Source organism: Phascolarctos cinereus, unplaced genomic scaffold (assembly GCF_003287225.1).
Source record: "Phascolarctos cinereus isolate Bilbo 61053 unplaced genomic scaffold, phaCin_HiC Scaffold_5;HRSCAF=322, whole genome shotgun sequence".
Taxonomy (NCBI): Eukaryota; Metazoa; Chordata; class Mammalia; order Diprotodontia; family Phascolarctidae; genus Phascolarctos; species Phascolarctos cinereus.
In genome coordinates this window covers 465,971,978-465,992,677 of record NW_027555958.1, presented here as the reverse complement: position 1 = coordinate 465,992,677, position 20,700 = coordinate 465,971,978, and the positions used below count along the sequence as shown (strand labels likewise).

At 47.5% G+C, this 20,700-nt stretch overlaps 1 protein-coding gene across 6 annotated transcripts in view; it reads left to right on the top strand.

Annotated features, from left to right (window-relative positions):
• The window catches only part of JAK1 (Janus kinase 1), a 142,985-nt gene that overhangs the window by 113,927 nt on the left and 8,358 nt on the right, over positions 1-20,700 (top strand). For 5 of the 6 annotated variants that reach the window (XM_020993023.2, XM_020993024.2, XM_020993026.2 and 2 more), the window contains 10 exons: positions 1,791-1,914; positions 4,339-4,528; positions 6,454-6,560; positions 11,901-12,041; positions 12,370-12,457; positions 14,486-14,613; positions 15,642-15,777; positions 18,622-18,773; positions 19,503-19,653; positions 19,836-19,930. In XM_020993023.2, coding sequence (XP_020848682.1) covers positions 1,791-1,914; positions 4,339-4,528; positions 6,454-6,560; positions 11,901-12,041; positions 12,370-12,457; positions 14,486-14,613; positions 15,642-15,777; positions 18,622-18,773; positions 19,503-19,653; positions 19,836-19,930 — 1,312 coding nt within the window. The remainder of the gene's footprint in view (positions 1-1,790; positions 1,915-4,338; positions 4,529-6,453; positions 6,561-11,900; positions 12,042-12,369; positions 12,458-14,485; positions 14,614-15,641; positions 15,778-18,621; positions 18,774-19,502; positions 19,654-19,835; positions 19,931-20,700) is intronic. The other variant, XM_078156688.1, reaches the window with a different exon arrangement.

Sequence of the window (20,700 nt, the reverse complement as noted above, 5' to 3'; positions counted from 1 at the left end):
ATAGGAAACCACTGGAATTTATTGAGCAGGGAGGCGACCTTGTCTGCCCTTAGGCAGATGGGTGAAGGATGGATTGGTGTGGGAGAGAGAGGAGAGGAGACCACGTAGGAGGAGTGATCCTGGAGAAAGGCAGTGAGGACCTGGTCTAGTGTGGTGGCCACCTGGACAAGGGAACTGTGGGACAGATGCTGTGGAGGAAGGATTGGGTGGCCGACTGGATGTGTCAAGGCCAACCCAGGTTTAAGGCTGAGTGATGGGAAGGGTAGAATTCAAACCCCGGTCCAGCCTTCTCTCTGGCACCACTCCCTTCCTTCAGACACTTTTTACATATTGGAATTTAGAGATGGCAGGGACCTCGTAAGTCATCCAATTCACAGGCACTTTACAGATGAGAAAACTCGGCCACTGACAAGGTCATTCACTCACTCTTGGTCACACACCACCAGGCCAGAACCCGGGTTTTTTGGCTTCCACTCCATAGGCTGTAGAACCATCCCCAAATATCCTGGAGGGAGTGGCAAAAATCTCACAAGAAGGGAAGAAAAGCTAATGAGTGACCACTCCTTTATGTTTCTACCAGAATCCCTAAGCATGCCACGAGAGTGATCAATTTTGAGACTTAGAGCTTCAAGATCAGGGATAAATTATTCAGTTAATTGATCTTTTATAAATGTAAAAAGCAAAGGCCACGAGGAGAATGGGTGACTTGGTCCTGTCCACACTGAGGCCAAGACTAAACTAAAATTAGAGAACTCTTAACTTCCTCTGTCTGCTCACATCACATATGTCTTACCAGCAGTGGTGTGCTGGTAAATATTTAACAACCAGCTCTCAAAACAAAACAAAAAATATGCATGGCACACTTTTAGGTTAATCTGCATCATTATCACTTTCTTAAGTCTAGACAATCAACAAAACGAGAAATGAAGCCCTGGTTTGTAGCATGTACTGATTTCTGAGGTATAAATGCTCACACTGAACATTTAATCAGCAGCTCTTGTGAGCTGGTACGAGCTGGCTCTAGCGCACCCTTGTAGGCTGTAAGGGAAGATCCTTTGATCTTGCCTTGAGATCATGTTGGTAAGTTTCCTTCCAACTTTCAGGCACATTCTTCCCTCCACTCCCTCCCCACACCACCGCTGACCTCCCCACGTGTTATTCTTTGTAAATCAGCATGGTAATTGAACATTAAAAGCTGGCCTCAGAATCAAGATGACCTCTGACACGGACTGGTTGTGTGGCCTTGGGCAAGTCATTTAACATTGGAATCAAGAGTTAGAGTCCTAGTCCTGGCCATGCCACTCTTGGGCCTGGGAGATCTTGGGCAAGTCTGTCTACGTCTATATGCCTCCTGCTGCCTTGTTTTAAAATAACAACGGCAGAAAGAATTGAAATGACCATATTTGACATCACACAAGAAATGAGAAAATGTACTGTTTTCTTTCCATTGGAGAGGTGGGGGACTCTGGGCGAAGAATGTTGTATATGTTGTCAGAAGTGATCGAGCTGTTCATTTTGATGAATTTTTTTTTCAGTATCTTTTTTCAAGGGAAGGCTGGTGTGGAAGGGCAGATGTTAAATTCCAGTGTATTTTCAAATCAATGTGATGTAGAAGCAAAGGCGTCCATTGGATGTAAAGATCAATATCTAATGAGAAAACAGTGACAAGGGCACTGTGGGGGTAGAGAACAGCTCGGAAACCCCAGGACTTCCTCGGGGTGAGGCGGGAGGACTGGGAGGACGCAGATCCAATATGGCGGCTCGGTGTGATCCCCCTTCTTTTCCTCCAGTACTGAGTATGCAATCAACAAGCTGAGACAAGAAGGGAGCGAGGAGGGCATGTACGTCCTGCGCTGGAGCTGCACAGACTTTGACAACATCCTCATGACTGTGACCTGCTTGGAGAAGTCAGAGGTCAGCCCTGGCTTTGGCTTGGGGAGGTGGCAGGGGAGTGGCGGTCAGTGAGAACAGGGGCTCTGATGGAGCCTGGCCTGGGGCTACCTTGTTCTCCCAAGGAAGACAGGAAAAGAACCGGGGTGACAGAAGCCAGTCTGTAGGATAAACAGTCATGGGGTTGGTTCTGAGAGCTGGACTTGGCAATCTGCTTCAAGAAGGGAATGACCCGGCCTGGCCTGGCCAATGTGGGTCTCCTTCCATACCGTGGGGAAGTTCTAGGAAGGCAGATTTCATCCTGATGTTAGGAAAAGTCTGCAAACAAGAGGCGGGCAGGTGGCACCTACCTTTCCGTGCCTCAGTTTTCCCATCTATGAAATGAGAGTTGGACTAGATATCTCTGAGTTTCCTTTCTATTTCAAATCTAAAATCCTATTTCTATGAATGATTGTGATGTAAAAACCAAAATACATAAAAAAAGAGAAAAACTTTTTTAAAAAAAGGAATGCTTGTAATGGGCAGAGGTGGCGGGTTCCTCCTGCCAGAGGTCTTTAGGCAGTGGTTACGTGACCGCTTGCCAGACATGTGATAGACGGGATTCTGATCAGATCCTGTTTGGACTGAGTATCCTGTGAAGCTCCGTCCAACCCAGGGACGCTGGGGCTCAAGGGACCTTCTGGACCTCGGGACGGAATGACCTCTTGGTGGAGAATGCTGGCCTTTAAGGGCAAAATGAATGGGAAACACAGTTTTCTACACCAAGTAAGCACGTCCCAGTTTGGAGAAGGGTGAGCTTGATTGGGAGGCATTTGGACAACAGAGACAGAGGCAGGGAAAGTGGCCAAAGGCTGGAGAGAATTCAGATCATCTGAGAAAAGGAAATGTCAGAAGGAAATCAGAGCTACCAAAGGGAAAACATGGGAGAATACATTTGGAAAAGCAGATGTTCTGCCAATGTCAGAAGAACAGCTCCTCACCCCACTTTTAAAATGCCTTAGCAGGAGATGTGCTCTAATGGATGCATTTCTCCACACCTGGACCTCACACAATCCTGGGCTCGATCTCACCTCCAGACTCTGGGCAAGCGTTTAAGCCTTCTGAGCCTCACGTTCCTCTCCAGTACAGTAGGGATTGTAGAGCTGCAGCTGGGAGAGGCTTCAGAGGCCATGTGACACAACTCCCTCGTCTTACAGATGAGGACACTGAGGCCCATGGAGCTTATGTGGCTTGCCCAAGGTCGTATGAGTAATAAGCATTAGAAGTGAGATTTGAACCCAGGCCCATTGACTCTAGTCAGTACTGTCTCCACTGGACCACGTGACCTCCCCAGGATCAAAATGCTTGTGGTACCAATCTTACTGGGTTGATACTGAAATGATTATGAAAAGTGCTATCATGCTGATAATAGTGACTGACATTTCAGCCAAGCTTTAAAGCTTGTAAAAGTGCTTTATGTGCATTATCTCATTTGAACTTCGAACTAATTCTGAGATTGGTAATGAAAGTGGTTTATGTGTGTCCCCATTTTATCGATGAGAAAACTGAAGCCCAAAGAGGTTAACTGATTAACCCGAGGTCCTATAGCTTAGAAGCTCCAAAGCCAGGGTTTCCTAAATCAGTGCCCTTTCCATTCTAAGCAGTATTCTCTCTTGGATGGTAAATGTTTGCTCTCTTAATGAATAGTGCTTGGGCTTGTCATACCCGACTCTCCCTGCCCATCAGTCTTTGGAGGAAGTTTAGTGTCACTTTAATGTGATTAGATGGCTCCCAGCCTGGCCTGTCTTTAGGAGAGGCTGAGTCAGGATGCTTCAAGCTCTTGCTGAGATTCACTGTAAGGTAAGATACAGAGCAGGAGCTGACTTGTATTGAAAAGAGACTTTTCTCTCCTTTAGTCCTCTACACCAATGACACCATAGATGCCCAAAGAAACCATTCCCTTCTGTTCCATTTAATTCAGCCAGCACTCATCAGTCCAACACCAAGTACAGATTAGGCACTTTCCATGCGCCAGTCACCACGCCAAGTGCAGAGGATGCAAAGACAAAACAAAAACAGCCCCTGCCCTCAGGGAGCTTACTCTCTACTCACATAGGCAACAAATACCCACCCCGGTACAGACACAATACATAACCAAGCTGATGGAAGGTGGCCATCCAGAGGAGGCACGGACAGCTAGGGGAGCAGGAAAGGCTTCCGGCAGAAAGAAGGTGGGGGTGGAGCTCAGCCTTGAAGAAACAGAGGGATTCTACGAGAGAGAGAGAGATGGGGAGAGAGAGCATGCCAGGCATGAGGCACAGCCAAAGCAAAGGCAAACAGAGGGGAAATCAAGCGACTGTTCCATACCAGGCACTAGGCTAGGAACTGGAGATGTTTGAATGGAACCCCTCCCCCGGGCTGCGTGAGCATGACGTGATGTTCATACAGTGGTTGTCATTCTCCCAATAGCAGATGTTAACGAGCCAGAAACAGTACAAGAATTTCCAGATTGAAGTGAAGAAGGGGAAATACTCCCTGCATGGCTCCGATCGAGTGTTCCCCTCTCTCAGAGGCCTGATGGACCATCTGAAAAAGCAGATCCTGAAAACAGACAACATCAGCTTCGTCCTGAAGAAATGCTGTCAGCCGAAACCAAGAGGTACTGTTACCCTTCTTTTTCTTTCCTTTCCTTCCTCCTTCCTTCCTTCCCTCCTTCCCTCCTTCCCTCCTTCCCTCCTTCCCTCCCTCCTTCCCTCCTTCCTTCCTTCCCTCCCTCCTTCCCTCCTTCCTTCCTTCCCTCCTTCCCTCCTTCCTTCCTTCCCTCCCTCCTTCCTTCCCTCCCTCCTTCCTTCCTTCCTTCCCTCCCTCCTTCCTTCCCTCCTTCCTTCCTCCCTCCCTCCTCCCTTCCTTCCTCTCTCCCTCCCTCCCTTCCTTCCTTCCTTCCTTCCTTCCTTCCTTCCTTCCTTCCCCTTCCTTCCTTCCTCCCTCCTTCCTTCCTTCCTTCCTTCCTCTCCTCCTCCCTCCCTTCCTTCCTCCTTCCTTCCTTCCTCCCTCCTTCCTTCCCTCCTTCCTCCTCCCTCCTCCTCCTTCCTTCCTCTCTCCCTCCCTCCCTTCCTTCCCTCCTTCCTTCCTTCCCTCCCTCCTTCCTTCCCTCCTTCCTCCTTCTCCCTCCTTCCCTCCTTCCTTCCCTCCTTCCCTCCTTCCCTCCCTCCTCCCTTCTTCCTCTCTCCTCCCTCCCCTTCCTTTCTTCCTTCCTCCTCCCTCCTTCCTTCCTTCTTCCTCCCTCCTTCCTTCCTTCCTCCCTCCCTTCCTCCCCTTGCTTCCTTCTCCCTTCCCTCCCTCCCTTCCCCCTTCCTTCCTTCCTCTCCTTCCTTCCTTCCTTCTTCCTTCCTTTCCTTTCCTTCCTTCCTTCCTTCCTTCCTTCCTTCCTTCCTTCCTTCCTTCCTTCCTTCCTTCCTTCCTTCCTGAAGTAAGCTTCCTTAAGAGTGAGTGGATTCCTTTCTCTAGAGATCTCTTAAGCATGGGCTGGGGGTCCACTGGTGGAGGAGGTTAAAGAAGGGATTCTTGTTCAGGTACAAGTGATTCCGGATGGTTTCTGAGATCCCTTCCAGCCCTGAGATTCTGGGAGCCTATGATCTCCTTGCAGGCATTCCCTAGTGAGTGCCATCTGTATACTCATCTCTTTTGCTCCCTCATAGGACAGGGTGTTTTGTTAAGCATTCAGCAAATCAGTTCAATTCAGACATTTATTAAACACCTGTTATTTGTAAGGCACTGTGACAGATGCTAGTGATAACAGGACAAAGTTTAAACAAGTCCCTGCCCTCAGGGCTATTGCATTCTACTGGATGATAGAGCATTTATATGGAGAAGTTTTAGTCTTTTTAATGATGAAATGTCATGTTTGCTGAGCACTGTTAAGTTCAAAATGGCAGCTTAGTGGCTCCATAGACAGTTAATATGTATGCATACGTGTGTTAGTATGTATACACACAGTCACACATACTATATTAATAGAAATATAAAATATAAATGCATGTGTGTATGTGTGTGTGTGTGTATATATATATGCGCGCGCACACGCACGCACGCACACACACACACACACACACACACACACACACACACACACACACACTCCATTGTCCAGTAGAATGCAAGATCCCTGAGGGCAGGGACTGTTTTAGCCTTGACCCTATGTTTTTTGTTTTTTGGAGTTTTTTTTTTTTGGCTAGGTATAACCCTAGGCTAGGGTAGGGTTAAGTGACTTGCCCAGGGTCACACAGCTAGTAAGTGTCAAGTGTCTGAGTCCAGATTTGTGCTCAGGTCATCCTGACTTCAGGGCTGGTGCTCTATCTACTGAGCCACCTAGCTGCCCCAAACCCTGTTTTTAGCACACGTATGTATGTATGCTTGTGTATCTCTTCAATACCTCAAGAGCAAGGCATCGGCCTTCTGTTTGCACTTCATGTCCTTCATGGTGCCTGCTTTGTCCTCTACAAAACTAGCAGACTTCTTCGGTTCTTACAGAAGCTAGCAGTTGGCTCTCTGGTATAACGGATGTGTACCCTCCATCTTTTCCAGAAATTTCTAATCTGCTTGTGGCCACCAAGAAGGCCCAGGAATGCTTGCCAGTCTATACAATGAGCCAGCTGAGTTTCCATCGAATTCTCAAGGAAGACATCATTCAGGTGAGTTCATTGTATTTCCTCCTGCCAGCACCTTTGGGATGAGGATATCTCCCCTTGGGGATATTGTCATGGGAGACTGAACAATAGAGTTTTATTTCCTGCTGGAGTGAAATCAGCTTTGGCCTGTCCCCTCCCAGCCTTAGAGGACCGGATGTCAACACCTCAAGTGTCGAGGATCATGAGATCATAGATTTAGACATAGAACAGACCTGAGAGCCATCTTATCTAACCTCTCATTTTATTGATGAGGAAAATAAAGCTTAATTGACTTGCCTGTGATCACAGAAATATTAACACAGACAGGATTTGAACCCCAAGACCTGTAACTCCAAATCTGGTATGTACTACCTCTCACGGGTTGTGTCTTCATTATTGCCCATCTACACCATTGACTTTCTGTCAGATCCAGTTTCCTCGTCTATAAAACAGAAATGATAATACCTCCCCTGCCTGTCTACGTAGACAGATAAATTGATAAAGCATGTATTAATAGCTTACTGGTACCCAGGAATTACTCACAGGCTCATTAGAAGGAAAGCTCTTTGTAAAACAGTGAAGAGCCATTGACAGGGGCAGTCCCTTCCAACTCTAGATGCGAGACCCTAAGCTTGCCAATTAAGTAGTAGTGGTGGTGTTGTCAGCAGAAGTAGCAATCTGGAAAGAATACTCAGATGCAGTGGGGAATGGTCCTGGGTTACTTGAGGGACATTATTTATCTTTCTTAGGGAAAAAAAGTTAACTCTACATCTTATGGCTTTTGTTAACAAAGAACCTAAAAGATGGAAAAGATCTGGGTTGACATGAATTAGCTTTTAGGTAACTTGGGTTTTGGCTAAGGACCTTCCCCATCTCCCAATGTAGATCATAGGGTAATGGAGCTCGAAGAGGTCTTGGGAGTCATTTAGTTCAATCACTTGTTTTATAGATGAGGAAACTGAGCCAGAGAGTGGATGTGATTGGTCAAAATTACACAGTGAGTTAATGCAGAAGCCAGGACTAGACCTTAAGGTCTCCTAACTCTCACCTCTCATGCTGGACACCACAACTTTTCCTGTCTGCAGCAGGCTTTGGAACCTGGGGTGAAACTCTACTTTTGCTACTTACTAGATGTGTGAATCTGGGCAAACCACTTGCCCTCCCTGGGGAGTAACAACTCAGCACACTGTCTCTCTGGGAACCTCAGACTTTCCATTGACCTTTTGTGTTTCCTTTCCCTTCATGCTTCCTACAAACATTGGGCTCTGTCTCCCCTTCTCTCTGAGCCTCCTGACCTTCAGCTCCATAGCTGCCTCCATCAGCTGTAGGGTACCCTCCCTGTCCCCTCCAGGACCACCGTAGCCACAGGACTCCCGCATGAAGCTGGTCTTCCTCTTTTGTTAACAAAATACGTCATTCACAAGTGCGGTGCAGGTGGTGAATGACTCCCCAGAAGAGGAGCTGGAGTGAAGGCTAGATGACCACCTGTTGAGCATGGAGGGGTTGTGCCAGAATGGATTGAGCTGGATGGGGTCTGTGCTTCGGTGAAAACTGCTCTGGGAAGGAATTTGGAGATGCAGCGGGCCTCGTCCCTTTCCATCTAGTGTGTCTCAAAGTCTACGCAGTTAGGCCATGGAGAAGGGAAGATGGATGACTGGGCTTGCTGAATCTCACCAAAGAAACCTAGATGACTTAGCTCAGGAGACAGAGGCAATGATCACTCAGTGAGTGCCCGGAAGCACACGGGCATTCAGGGAAATCTGGAGGAAACCTGGCCTCCCAAGCCGTGACTTCTACGAATTAAACAATGATACGTATCAGTTACTACATGCAAGCAGTCCGCAAATCGGGTCGAATTCAATTCTGTCTCCTGAGGTTTAGGGCACATCTTGGAACAAGGTCCTGCAGGCTCCCCCCGGCGCCAAAGGCAGTGGAGAGACAGACAGACACAAGTTTGCCGAGTCCTCATTCACCTGCCAGAGAGAAGAGACTCAAGACAGGCAGAGAAGAGCCTGCTTGGGACTCTAGAAATCTTTCATTTCCCACTGCTGTTCTTTTCTCTCCCATTCTTCCCCACCTCCTTAGAGGCAGTACATGGAGGTCTGGAGTTAAAAAGGCCTGAATTCAAATCCGGCCTCAAATACTTGCTAGCTGTGTGACCCTGGGCAAGTCACTTAACCTTTGCTTCAGGCTCCTCATCTGTAAAATGGGGATAATAATACCACCTACCTCCCAGGGCTGTGGTGAAGGTCCAGTGGCATAACATGTGTAAAGCACTTAGCACAGTACCTGGCACACAGGAGGTGCTTAATAGATGCTAATTGACTATGACTAGCGTGAGCCTGGCAGTGGACTGTGTGTTGGCCAACCTGGGACAAGACCTCATCTGACGGGAGAGACTCTTCAACAGGTTGGCTACGAGGGGTGAATTTTTCCACCGTGGCGACCTTCACATCTTGAAGGGGTCACGATCAGCGTCAGGGAAAGGAGTACCCATCCTGATGAAGCGTGGGACCTTTGACATCCTAGAGTATCGGCGTGTCTCCTGCGTCCACGCCTTTGCACTGGATGTGCCCCGTGCCTGGAATGTCCTCCCCCCTCCCGTCTGCCTCTTCATTTCTGGGGCTTTGTTCGAGATTCAGCTCCAGTCCCTCAGTGAGAGGTTAAGGGACTTAACCATGGTCATAAAACCTGCAACAATCAGACCCTGGATTTGAACCCAGATACATTAGAATGTGAGCTTCATGAGGGCAGGGACTATGTTTAGACTCTTTTTAAAATCCCAAATGCTCAGCACATCCCAAACCTATAGCAGACACTTAATGAATGTTTATTGAATTGGAAAAAAAAAAGATTCAGCCCCAGTCCCACCTGCAGAATCAGGTCCCTCCATCTTCTAGTGCCTTTCTCGCTGAGATTCCATGTGACCTGTACAGATCCCGTGTGTCCATTTATATCCATATTGTCTCCTCCATCAGAATGTGAGTTCCTTGAGGGCACGGAACTTTTTTAAGCCTTTCTTTGTAGCTCTAGTGCTTCACACAGTAAGAGCTTAATAATTGCTGGTTGGCTCTAAGTGACTGACTAGAAGTATCCCTCACCCACTATGATGAGCACTTAGGAGGTATTTAGAAATTGCTTGATGAAGGAACTGTGATTTCAGCAACATGAAAACTCAAGGCAGATTGCAGCCTGTCTATGAATTAGTAGATCATCAAAGCATAGAATTTAGACTAGCAGGAACCCCAGAGACCATCCAGCTCATCCCTATCCCCTCTCTTTTTCAGTAGGTTAGGAAGCTGAGGCCCAGGGAAGCTGACTTGCCCAAGATCACACAGATAGTCAGTGGCAGAGATGTGAAAGCTGGGTCTTCTTACGCCAAAGCCAGCACCCTTCCACAGTGCCATGCTTGTCCTGCCCCATCCTGAGGAGTTACTCTGGGGTCAGAGAATCCAGGGACACGCACCCAGGATCCCACAGCTGGTTAGCGCCAGAGCCCACCTACTTCTATCCACTCAGCCACGCTGCCTCATCCCTTAGAATTAGCCCCTCGGAAGGAGAATTCCCATCGAAAATGGGAGGCAGTGGACAGGCCAGGGAGCTGGCCTTGGAGGTAGGGAGACCTGGGTTCAAGTTCTGCCTTCTGACCCCTACTGGTTGGTGAGCCTGGGCATTTGCATTGGTGAAGGGAGTTGACTCATTGAGACTTCCCAATGAATAAATGAAATCACAGGTCTGGATTCCCCCCACCCAAAAAAAAGCAATAGAATGGAGTCACAGGACCATGGTTATAGTGCCAGAAGGAACGAGGACCTAGCTTCCTCCTTTTACAGAGAGGGAGCCTGGGGGCCAGAGAAGTGAAGTGATCTGTCCAAGGTCACACGCGTCAGTCAGCAGCAAAGCAGGCAGAAGTCTGGGTTCTCTGTCTGCACACCCAGGCTGCTTGCGGCTCTCAGACCCCTCTTGCCTTGGACGGATTCCTCTAGCGGTCTTGGGGATGGCCTGGGATTTTCAGGAATGTGAACACTTAAAAGCTTTCCCTCCATCCAAATGGCCATTTCAGTGACAGTAATTATGTTGAACTTTCCACGGCATTTCTGGGATGCTGCAGGCATGTGACTGCCCATAAACCCCGAGCGAATCCTGCATAAATAAGGCGGCTTTAATCAATAACCCTTGAAGGACGGTCAGTGCAGCAGGTGTTGGGTGGGAGCCCTTCTCCTTGAGAGCAGATGAGAAATGTCGGCTAATATCCAAATTGATCAGGCTGAGCAAAGAACGATCCATGTTTCCATCCACTTGGAGCCTCAGTTGCCTGTTCTGTGCAAAGCTAAGGGGCAGGGGGGCGCAGTGGGTAGGGTTCCACACTAGACTTTGGTTCCTGTCTCTGACATTTAATAGCTGTGATTCTGCCCTGTAGATAGACAGAACAGGTCACATCCTTTGATGGGAGATGAGAGAGAGTAAATGGTTGGCTCTTGGTGGAAACAGATGGCGGGATTATAGCTCATCACTTTCTCCAAGTATTGTTTAGAACCCCTGCAGTCTGAGGAGAGAAAACCAATAGGCAGGTGACCCAAGGTTGGTAGGTGTGGTGTGAGCCATGGTAGGTGAAGGGGCACAGGAGAGCCAAGGCTAGCCCACAGGACACTGAAGGGCTGTGGAAGGTGAGAGGGACCTTAGAGGTCATCTAGTCCAAGCCCTCTCATTTTACAGATGAGGAAACTGAGGCCCGGGGAGTGGAAGCAGCTTGCCCATGTCACACAGGAAGCAAAAGTTCAAATTCAGCCTTAGGCATTTACTGGCTGCGTGACCCTGGGCAAGTCACTTAACTTCTGTCCACCTCAGTTTCTTCAGCTTAAAAATGGGGATACTAACCTACCCCACAGGGTTATTGTGGGGATCAAATGGGATGATATTTGTTAAAGGGCTTAGCACAAGCCTGGCAGGTAGTAGGTGAAATATGACTGCTTATGCCTTCTCTTCCCCTCCCTAATTCACATTAATGGAATGGACAGAGCTAGGAAGCATTTCGTGAAGTAGGATTGAGTCAGAATTTCATTCCGTTGGGTCACTGGTTATTTCAAGGTACACAGAGTTGTGGAGGGTGAGGGTGGTGTGGGCGTTGCTCTCTTTGAGGCTGGGCATTTGCCCACGAGGTCTTTTCTCTGTAGAAGTTTTGTTCTCAAGGCACCATGGGGATTAGCAGTGCTGAGGCCCCTTTGCCCCCCTGGGTTTTGTCGAGCCCTCCCGGCCGGCAACCCTGGCTCTGGCCCTTGCTTCTCCTCCAGTACTGTTCAGGCCGGCACCCCTGGCCTTCTCTGATTTCTGAGCTCCCTCCCTTGTCCCTTTGGCTTTGTTTAGGGAGAGCACATGGGACGAGGCACTCGGACCCAGATCTACTCAGGGACCCTGGACTACAAGGATGAAGAAGGCAGCTCCGATGAGAAAAAGATGAAAGTGATTCTCAAAGTCTTGGACCCTAGCCACAGGGACATTTCTTTGGTGAGTACGTCCTCCAAGGCTGCTCTCCCCCTCGCTCGTCTCCCAGGCAGCTTCGGCCATCTGTAGGTGGCATATCCGGTGGCCTTTGCCCTACAAGTGGGTTTAAAGGAGCATTGTGTCTCGGTGAGAATCTTCCAGCATGTCCTGAAACCAGGCTGCAGCCTCATCCTAGAACATGTGTGTGCACGTGCATGTATGTGCATATATGTACATGCATGTGTGCATGCTGGGGGCGGTCACATGGAACATGCTTGGGGAGGAGGTTTCCAGCGGCTGTGATCAGTGTGGTTCTCTCCTCCTCACCCCCAGTTCTCAAATTTCCAAGCAGGCTTTCTTCGAGGCCGCCAGCATGATGAGACAAGTCTCCCATAAACACATTGTGTATCTCTATGGCGTCTGTGTCCGGGACGTGGAAAGTAAGTTTGCTTCTTTGAGGGGTGCTCCAGCACTCCGAGTGTGTCTGTTCTGGTGTGTTTACCAACTAGAAAAGGATGCCAGAGAGGTGGGGGACTATGGAGGTGGAACAGTGTGTACATTCTCACTCACAGTGGATGTGCCCATTGAGTGGACTTTTTCCCTCCTTTTTTGTGGTTCGTTATAAGAAATGATTCCTTGGTTAGGAGAAGGGAGGGGTAGATATTTGGAAATGAAGGTTATATAAAAAGAAAAAATATCAGCAAAAGACACTTTGATACATAGGAAAGAAGAATGGATTTGGAATCAAAGGACCTGGGTTCAAATCCCACCATTGCCATTTAGTACTGGTTTAACCCTAGGAAAGTCACTTAACTTCCCTGAATTTAAGTTTCCTCTTCTGTAAAATGAAGTATCAAGTGAAAGGGCATCTGAAATCTCTTGTAGTTATTGAGCTTTCATCCGTGTGTGTGCGTGTATGTGTGTGTATGTCAGAGAGACAGAGACAGAGAGGAACAGAGAGACAGAGAGAGAGACAGAGAGACACAGAGAGAGAGAGGGACACAGAGAGAGACGGAGACAGAGAGAGAGACGCAGAGAGAGACAGAGAGAAAGAGAGAGAGACAGGCAGAGAGAGACACAGAGACACAGAGAGAGAGACAGAGAGACACAGAGAGAGACAGAGACAGAGAGAGAGACACAGAGAGAGACAGAGAGAGACAGAGAGAAAGAGAGAGAGAAGGAAGCAAGAGAGAACAGAGAGGAAGGCAGGAAGATCTAAACAGAGACAGAGAGGGAGGGAGCCTGGGGCAGAATCTTCCTCTTGGGGCCCTGTTTCCTCATCTGTAGAAATGAGGAAGTTGGTCTAGATGGTTGCGGAAGTCCCTTCCTCCTCTAAATCTGTGATTTTATGAAATATTCAAAGGTAAACAGAAGAAAGAGAGGCGGAGACAAGCCCTCGCATTCTCTTGTATGTCTGTGCTGCTCCCCTTTCCTCCCCCCCTTCCTGTCTCTGTCTGTCATTGTCTCTTTCTCTGTCTCTGTCTTTGTCTCTCTGTCATTATCTCTTTCTCTGTCTTTGTCTCTCTGTCTCTCATTGTCTCTGTCTCTCTGTCTCTCATTGTCTCTGTCTCTGTCTTTCATTGTCTCTGTCTTTGTCTCTCTGTCTCTGTCTCTCATTGTCTGTCTGTCTCTGTCTGTCTCGTTGTCTCTCTGTCTGTCATTGTCTCTTTCTCTGTCTTTGTCTCTCTGTCTCTCATTGTCTCTGTCTCTGTCTTTCATTGTCTCTGTCTCTCATTGTCTCTGTCTTTGTCTCTCTGTCTCTGTCTCTCATTGTCTGTCTCTCATTGTCTCTCTCTGTCTTTGTCTCTTTGTCTCTGTCTCTCATTGTCTCTGTCTCTGCCTTTGTCTCTCTGTCTCTGTCTGTCTGTCTGTCTGTCTGTCTGTCTGTCTGTCTCTCTCTCTCTCTCTCTCTCTCTCTCTCTCTCTCTCTCTGTATTTCCACAGCTGTTTCTATAGCATCCCTGCACTCTTCCCAGGAGTTATGGGAAGGCAGTTATTTATTGTTAATTTGCATATGGAGAAACTGAGACATTGAATGTCTTAGTTTATGGGTGCTTCATCATGAAACTGGCACTCTAGCACAGATGTCCAGTGAGAGTTCTTTCTGTCCCCTTGTACTCCAGAGACATAGTCTGCTTGCACAGTGGATAGCCATTAAATTTGGCGCAGGAAGACGTGCATTGTAGTCCTCTCTCAGTCACTTACTAGTTTTGTGACCCTGAGCTAGTTACTTAACTCTGTGAAGCAGCCTTAGCAGCTTCATCTGTGAAATGGAGACGATCACATCACACCGTACTTCCCTTCCAGGGTTGTTGTGAGGTTGAAATGAGACAATGTCCATTAAACTCTAGAGAAATATTAGCTGCTATTGGTCTTCTAAGAAGCAGTGATTGGCTTGGGGGAGGAGTGGGGATTGGCCTAGGCGAACGGGTAGGATCTGAACAGCCATGCCCTTTCTGTGCCCTCAGACATCATGGTGGAGGAATTTATGGAGTTTGGGCCCCTGGACCTCTTCATGCATCGGAAAAGTGAACTCCTCACCACACCTTGGAAATTCAAGGTTGCCAAACAGCTGGCCAGTGCACTGAGTTACTTGGTAAGACTAAACACCGATTAGGTTCATCCTGAGCTGGCTTCCTCAGCGTTCAGCGGCCAGAAGCCCTTGCCCTCACCATCTCTATCCATGGTGGGAATGGTCAGGAGGAGAGACCGGCCAGGGAATGTAGGGAGAAACCTTAGTGGTGGGTCCAGAACTGGACTTAGGCATTTGAGTGCCAGGTATAGAGCTGAGCGGGGGATGGGGATAGGGTGGGGTTGCAGAAGTCAGTTGTGTCAACCTTGGGAAGGAGATAAAGGGGGAAGAGAATGGGGAATCTGCCACTGAGAAGTCAAGAAGGGCGAGCATAGTTTGTGCGTATTTCCCTCTGGGATGCCCACTTCTGGTATGGGAGATATGAATAATTTCACAAGGAAGCAGGTGGAGAGAAATGGAGAACAGAAACCTGATGGGCTGGAAGAAGGGACTCAGGAATGCAAGTAGGAGCCTGGGCTTCATATTCTAGCAGCCATTTCCTGTGTCCTTGGGAAGACTCCTGGACCTCTCTCATCTTTAGCTTTTATTAAAACCTGACTTGGAAGTTCCTTGGTTTAGAGAGTTCTCAGCAAGGAATTTTTTTCTACCTGTTCGGGTTGGCACCTTCTCCACAACTCATCTGTAGCAGCCGAAAACATTCTCCTTTCTGGGCCTCAGTTTCCTATTTAGTGAGAAGAAGAGGTGGGGTTGGATGGCTTCTGGGTCCTTTCCAGCTCTGAGTCTCTGATCTCTTGATCCTTCTGGTCTAAGGTGACATGACCTATCTGTGGTCAAATATCCAGCATTTGTCAGAGGCAAGACTCGACCCCAAGCCCTCTTGATTCCATGTTCTGCCCTCGATCGACCACATCACCCCTGCTGCTTAGCAATTCTCCACTGTCTGGGGGAAAAAAACAACTGAGTTTGCAGAGTCAAGCTAGAATGTCTCCAAGACTTCCTGGAGGCTTTCTGTCCCGAGGAGCTGATGACAGCCTTCATCGTTTGGTCCGGGGTTGGCCTGCTCACCGTGGGGGGTCTCTCCTCTTTTGCAGGAGGACAAAGATTTGGTCCATGGGAATGTGTGCGCCAAAAATGTCCTCTTGGCCAGAGAGGGCCTGGATGGTGAGTGCAGCCCCTTCATCAAGCTCAGCGATCCCGGGATCCCCATCACTGTGCTCTCTCGACAGGGTATGTCTGCCCGGTGTGGCTCAGCTTTCTGCTCAGGGTGGGGGTGGGGAATCGTTTTCTTTTTCCTCCTTTTGGGGTGGCGGTGGGGGATGGCTCAAAAAAAAAGCCATGTCAACAACTTCTCCTGGAATAATGTCTTTGCTGTGTTCATTTTGAAAGTCACTGTAGCTTCTCCTGTCTGCTGGCTCTCTTTAAACCCGATGGTGTTGTAAGAGGAAATGGTAGACCAGTTAGGCAGCAGAGCAGACCTGAGTCCAGTGACCCAGCGGATGTGTCCTTTCAATGAATATGAAGTGCCTTGTCAGAGGCCCTCATGAAATGCCCAGAAGCCCAGGAAATGGTGCAATCAGAGGCTCAAGGTGGTGGTTGTGATTGGGAGACAGTGAGGACAGGCTGACTTGTCCCGTTTAGACTCCTCTGATGCCCTGATGCCTCAGAAGAGAGCAAAACTGAGGTGAAAACCTGCACAGAATGAGGCTGGGAAATGGGTCAGGTCCCATGTCTTCAACTAATTCAGTCCAATAAATTGAATTTGAATTATTTGTATACATATGTAATATATTTAAATCATTGAATTCAATTCAATTTGAATCATTTGTACACACATATATTAATTTGAATTCAATCCAAATAATTGAATTAGAATTATTTTTATACATATATTTGAATAATTTTAATTCAATTCAATTAATTCAATTTGAATTATTTGTAAACACGTATTAATTTGAATTCAATTCCATTAATTCAATTCAATTTAATGAGCAGTTTTGAAGTACTTACTATGTAGTAAGGATTGTTCTTCTGGATGCTGGGGCTCCAAATACAATGAGTGAAACAATGGCTTTGTTCAAGGAGCTCCTATTCAGAGTGCTGCTTTGGGACCAGGGGAGTTAAAAGGATAAATATGCCAAGGTTATAACCTGGCAGGGGGATATCACACACCCCCCCCCACACACACACACACACAAACACAGATACATATGGACACACACACACGGATATACACATGGACACACACACATGGACAGACACACACACGGACACACACACACAGACCATTGTTATAGCATTAAATAGAACAGAGGAAGGGCGTACAGGTGAACTACTCTATGAGCTTTCTGCATCACTGTAGATGATTGCCATCTTTATGTTGTGGATGTCTGAGCCCATGAGCACAGATATGCTTGTCAAAGGTGAGTTTCCAAATGTCAAGGCAGGGAAGTTCTGATCTCTTTGTAGACTGGATTGCCTTTGGCACCAAGATTACCTGCTTCAAAGATTACCAACCAAACGGGGTAAACTTATTTATGAAATGGTACATTTCTCTACCTTTCCCCAGCCCTTCTCTCCCTATATTTCTCTACCCTTTATCACTTCCTTCCTCTACTCCTCACCTCCAAGTAGAGATTCAAGATGTCTAGATGGAGTTAGTAAAGACTGGAAGATTGGGTTCAAATTGTAGCTCCATCATTTAACTAAAAATGTGGGCCTCAACAAATCATTAGCCTCAATTTCCTCATCTGTAGAATGAAAATAAGAATACTCGCCATCATCTACCTCATGGGAGGCAGCATGGTGTTGGGAATGAAGGTAGAGCTTGGAGTCAGAAATGCTTGGGTTCAACACTTGCCAAGGTCACATGCTGGCTGTGTGACCCTGTACAAGTGACTTCACCTCTCAAAGGCCCCAGACAAGACTCTAAGATTGTAAGTCACCAGGGAGGTACCAGCTTCCATTGGAACTCTCCAACAAAATCACAAATGTGGGCAAAAAAACACAAAACCCAAAGAAATCTACCTACTTCACAAGGCTTCTACAAGGATTCAGTGGGAGAGGGGTAGCTAGATGGTGCAGTGAATAGAGCTCTGGCCTTGGAGTCAGGAGGACCCGAGTTGAAATCCAGTCTCAGACACTTGACACTTACTAGCTGTGTGACCTTGGGCAAGTCACTTAACCCTGATTGCCTTACCAAACAACAAAAACAAACAAACAAGAAGAGATTCAGTGGGAGGCAGTGTATGTAGCCTGGTGGAGTCCTAGATTTTGAGTCAGTGGACCTGGGTTTGAATGCTAGCTCTGCCATCTTGATACCTATGTGATCTTGGGTAAGTGACTTCACCTCCCTGAGCATCTATTTCCTGGTCTATAAAACAAGGGGCTGGACTCAATGACTTTGAAGATTCTTAGATACTCTGGATAATGCAGGGGATGGCACCCTGTGATCTCAAAGCACAATAGAAACATGAGCTGTTATTTTTAGAATACTTGGCTGGCTGAGCCAGTCAGGTCATCATACTGACCCTCTCTTTAGAAGAGGAAGGACACTTTAGTGTGAGCTTGAGAGCAGGAGAGATTTCAAGATGTGTATTGAGTTTCACTCAGAGGCTGAGTTATTGGCTGAGGAAGAAGAATAAGGGGAAGGAGGAGCAGGAGGAGGAGGAGAAGATGAAGACAATGACAAAGAAGACAAAGTAGTCAATGATGAAGATGACAAAGATAAAGAAGATGAAGGCAAAGAAGAAGAAGATGAAAAAGACAAAGGCAAAGGAGATGATGAAAAAACAAAGAAGATGACAAAGAAGACAACACAGATGATGAAGATGAAGAGGAAAGACGACAACAACAACAGCAACAACGGCTTGGGAGGGAGTTACTGTCAGTGATTTTCCAGGTTTTCAGATGCCCAGGTCACATGGCCAGTGAGTGTCAGAGGCAGGCTGGAGCACTGACTTCTGCTGACGTCCCGAGTCAGTTTCAGGGTATTCATTTCAGAAACTAGAATTTCAGTGTTGTGTTTGGGGGGAATCTTTTCATTTATTCATTTATTTATTTATTTTTTGGCAGAGTGTGTGGAACGGATCCCGTGGATTGCACCAGAATGCGTGGATGACTCCAAGAACCTGAGCGTGGCTGCTGATAAATGGAGTTTTGGCACCACCCTCTGGGAGATCTGCTACAATGGAGAAATCCCCTTGAAAGATAAGACGCTGGCAGAGGTAAATAGATAGATGAAGCATTATTGTGCACCAGGCACCATTCTAAGTGAGATAGATGCAAATACAAGCAAGCTTGCTAATGATATAGGCTTACTGACAGTCAGTCAATAAACATTTATTATGTACTTACTGTGTGCCAGGCATGTCCTTGTCCTGAAAGAGTTTCAGTTCTAAGGTGAGGGGAAAACATGTAAAAGAAAGCTTGAAGGGCATGTGTGTGTGTAATTGTCTAGGAAGTAAGGGGGAGGCCTGGATCTGGGTAAGAGAATGCAAGTGTTCATCTATGACACCCTGAGTGATTCCAGAGCTAAATTCTGAGTTCCCCCTAGAAAGGAGTTGGGATGGTGAATGGAAAGCAGCTGGTGGTATGCCTTCGAAATGCCTCCCCCTGTTTTCAGTGCTTTCCCATCCCAAAGCTGCTTGTGAGGTTCAAGGGAAAGGGTTTGGTGAACAAGCGTTTGTGCCGAACGTTACGCTAAGTGCTGGGGATACAAAGAAAGGCAAGACCCAGCCTGCCGCCAAAAAGCTCAGCTTCTAATGGTGTAGAGCGCTCGTACCACATACAGGATCTCCATGGGTAAATGGGAAGTCGTCTCCAAGGCAAGGCGCTAGCATGCAGAGGAACAAATGCATGAATGGAACCTTCTGTGAGAATGTGGATCAGGGCTTCCCTTGGGTCTTTGCTGCTTCTGATGCCTCATCCGTGGCCCTCATCATTGTTTCTTCCAGAAAGAGCGGTTCTATGAAGGTCGAGTTATGCCGGTCACGCCCTCGTGCAAGGAGCTGGCTGACCTGATGACGCAGTGCATGAACTACGACCCTAGTCAGAGACCCTTCTTCCGCGCCATCATGAGAGACATCAATAAGCTAGAAGAGCAGAGTAAGTCCTTCCTTGCTCTGACGACGCTAAGCAGGCGACCAGGAAGCTGGCTAAGGGTACATTTGCTCCTGTGAGCATGAGTGACCTGGAGTCCATGTTAAAGCGTGTGTCCAAATCGGGGAAAAAAAAACCAAAACCACAAATAGCTTAAAAACAAAGCCTTTCCTTTTATACTTTTCTAGACCCAGACATTCTTTCAGAGAAACAACCGACAACTGAGGTGGATCCCACCCATTTTGAAAAGCGGTTCTTGAAGAGGATCCGTGACTTGGGAGAGGTAAATGCACAGCTGTGAAGGAGCACCTTCTGTTCAATAGCATTTTCATGCTCTGGACGCTTCCTCGTCCTCCATCACTATTGTGGACTCAGAGTAACCATGGAAGGTGGGGAGAGCAGGTGTATAAGTGACTCCCCTCAGGGTATCCAGCTGGCAAAGGGTGATATCAAGACGGGAACCCAGATCTCCCACTTCCGAGACCAGGGCTTTTTCCACTATCCTGAGGTACTTCTCCAAAAGGTCTTACTGGCCAATGAATCCTGTCCTGTGACCTATGAACTCTAGTGTCTCCTTAGGGATGGCAGCTAGTGGGTGAAGTGTTGGAATGGAGGCAGGAAGAGTGGAGTTCTTATCTTGGCTCAGACATCTACTAGCTCTGTGACCCTAGGCAAGTCACTTGATAAAATGGAGGAGCTGGACTCTTGGTGGAAGTGGTTTCAGCATTTATTTAGTGCTTACCATCTTAGCCATGTGCCCGGCACTGTGCTCAGCACTTTACAATTATTATTTCATTTGATCCTTACAATAACCCTGGGAGGGAGGTGTTGTTATTATTCCCATTTTACAGGTGAAGAAATTGAAGCAGTCAGAGGTTAAGTGACTTGCCCAGATCTACACAGTTAGGAAGACTGGATTTGAACTCACGTGTTCCTGATTCAGGTGTTCTATGCCGCTGTCTCTGACAGGGGACTGAAACTGAATTTTGAAGGAAGTCAGAGATTCTAGAATAGAGGTAGAAGTGAAGAGAGAGTGCATTCCCGGCATGGGGG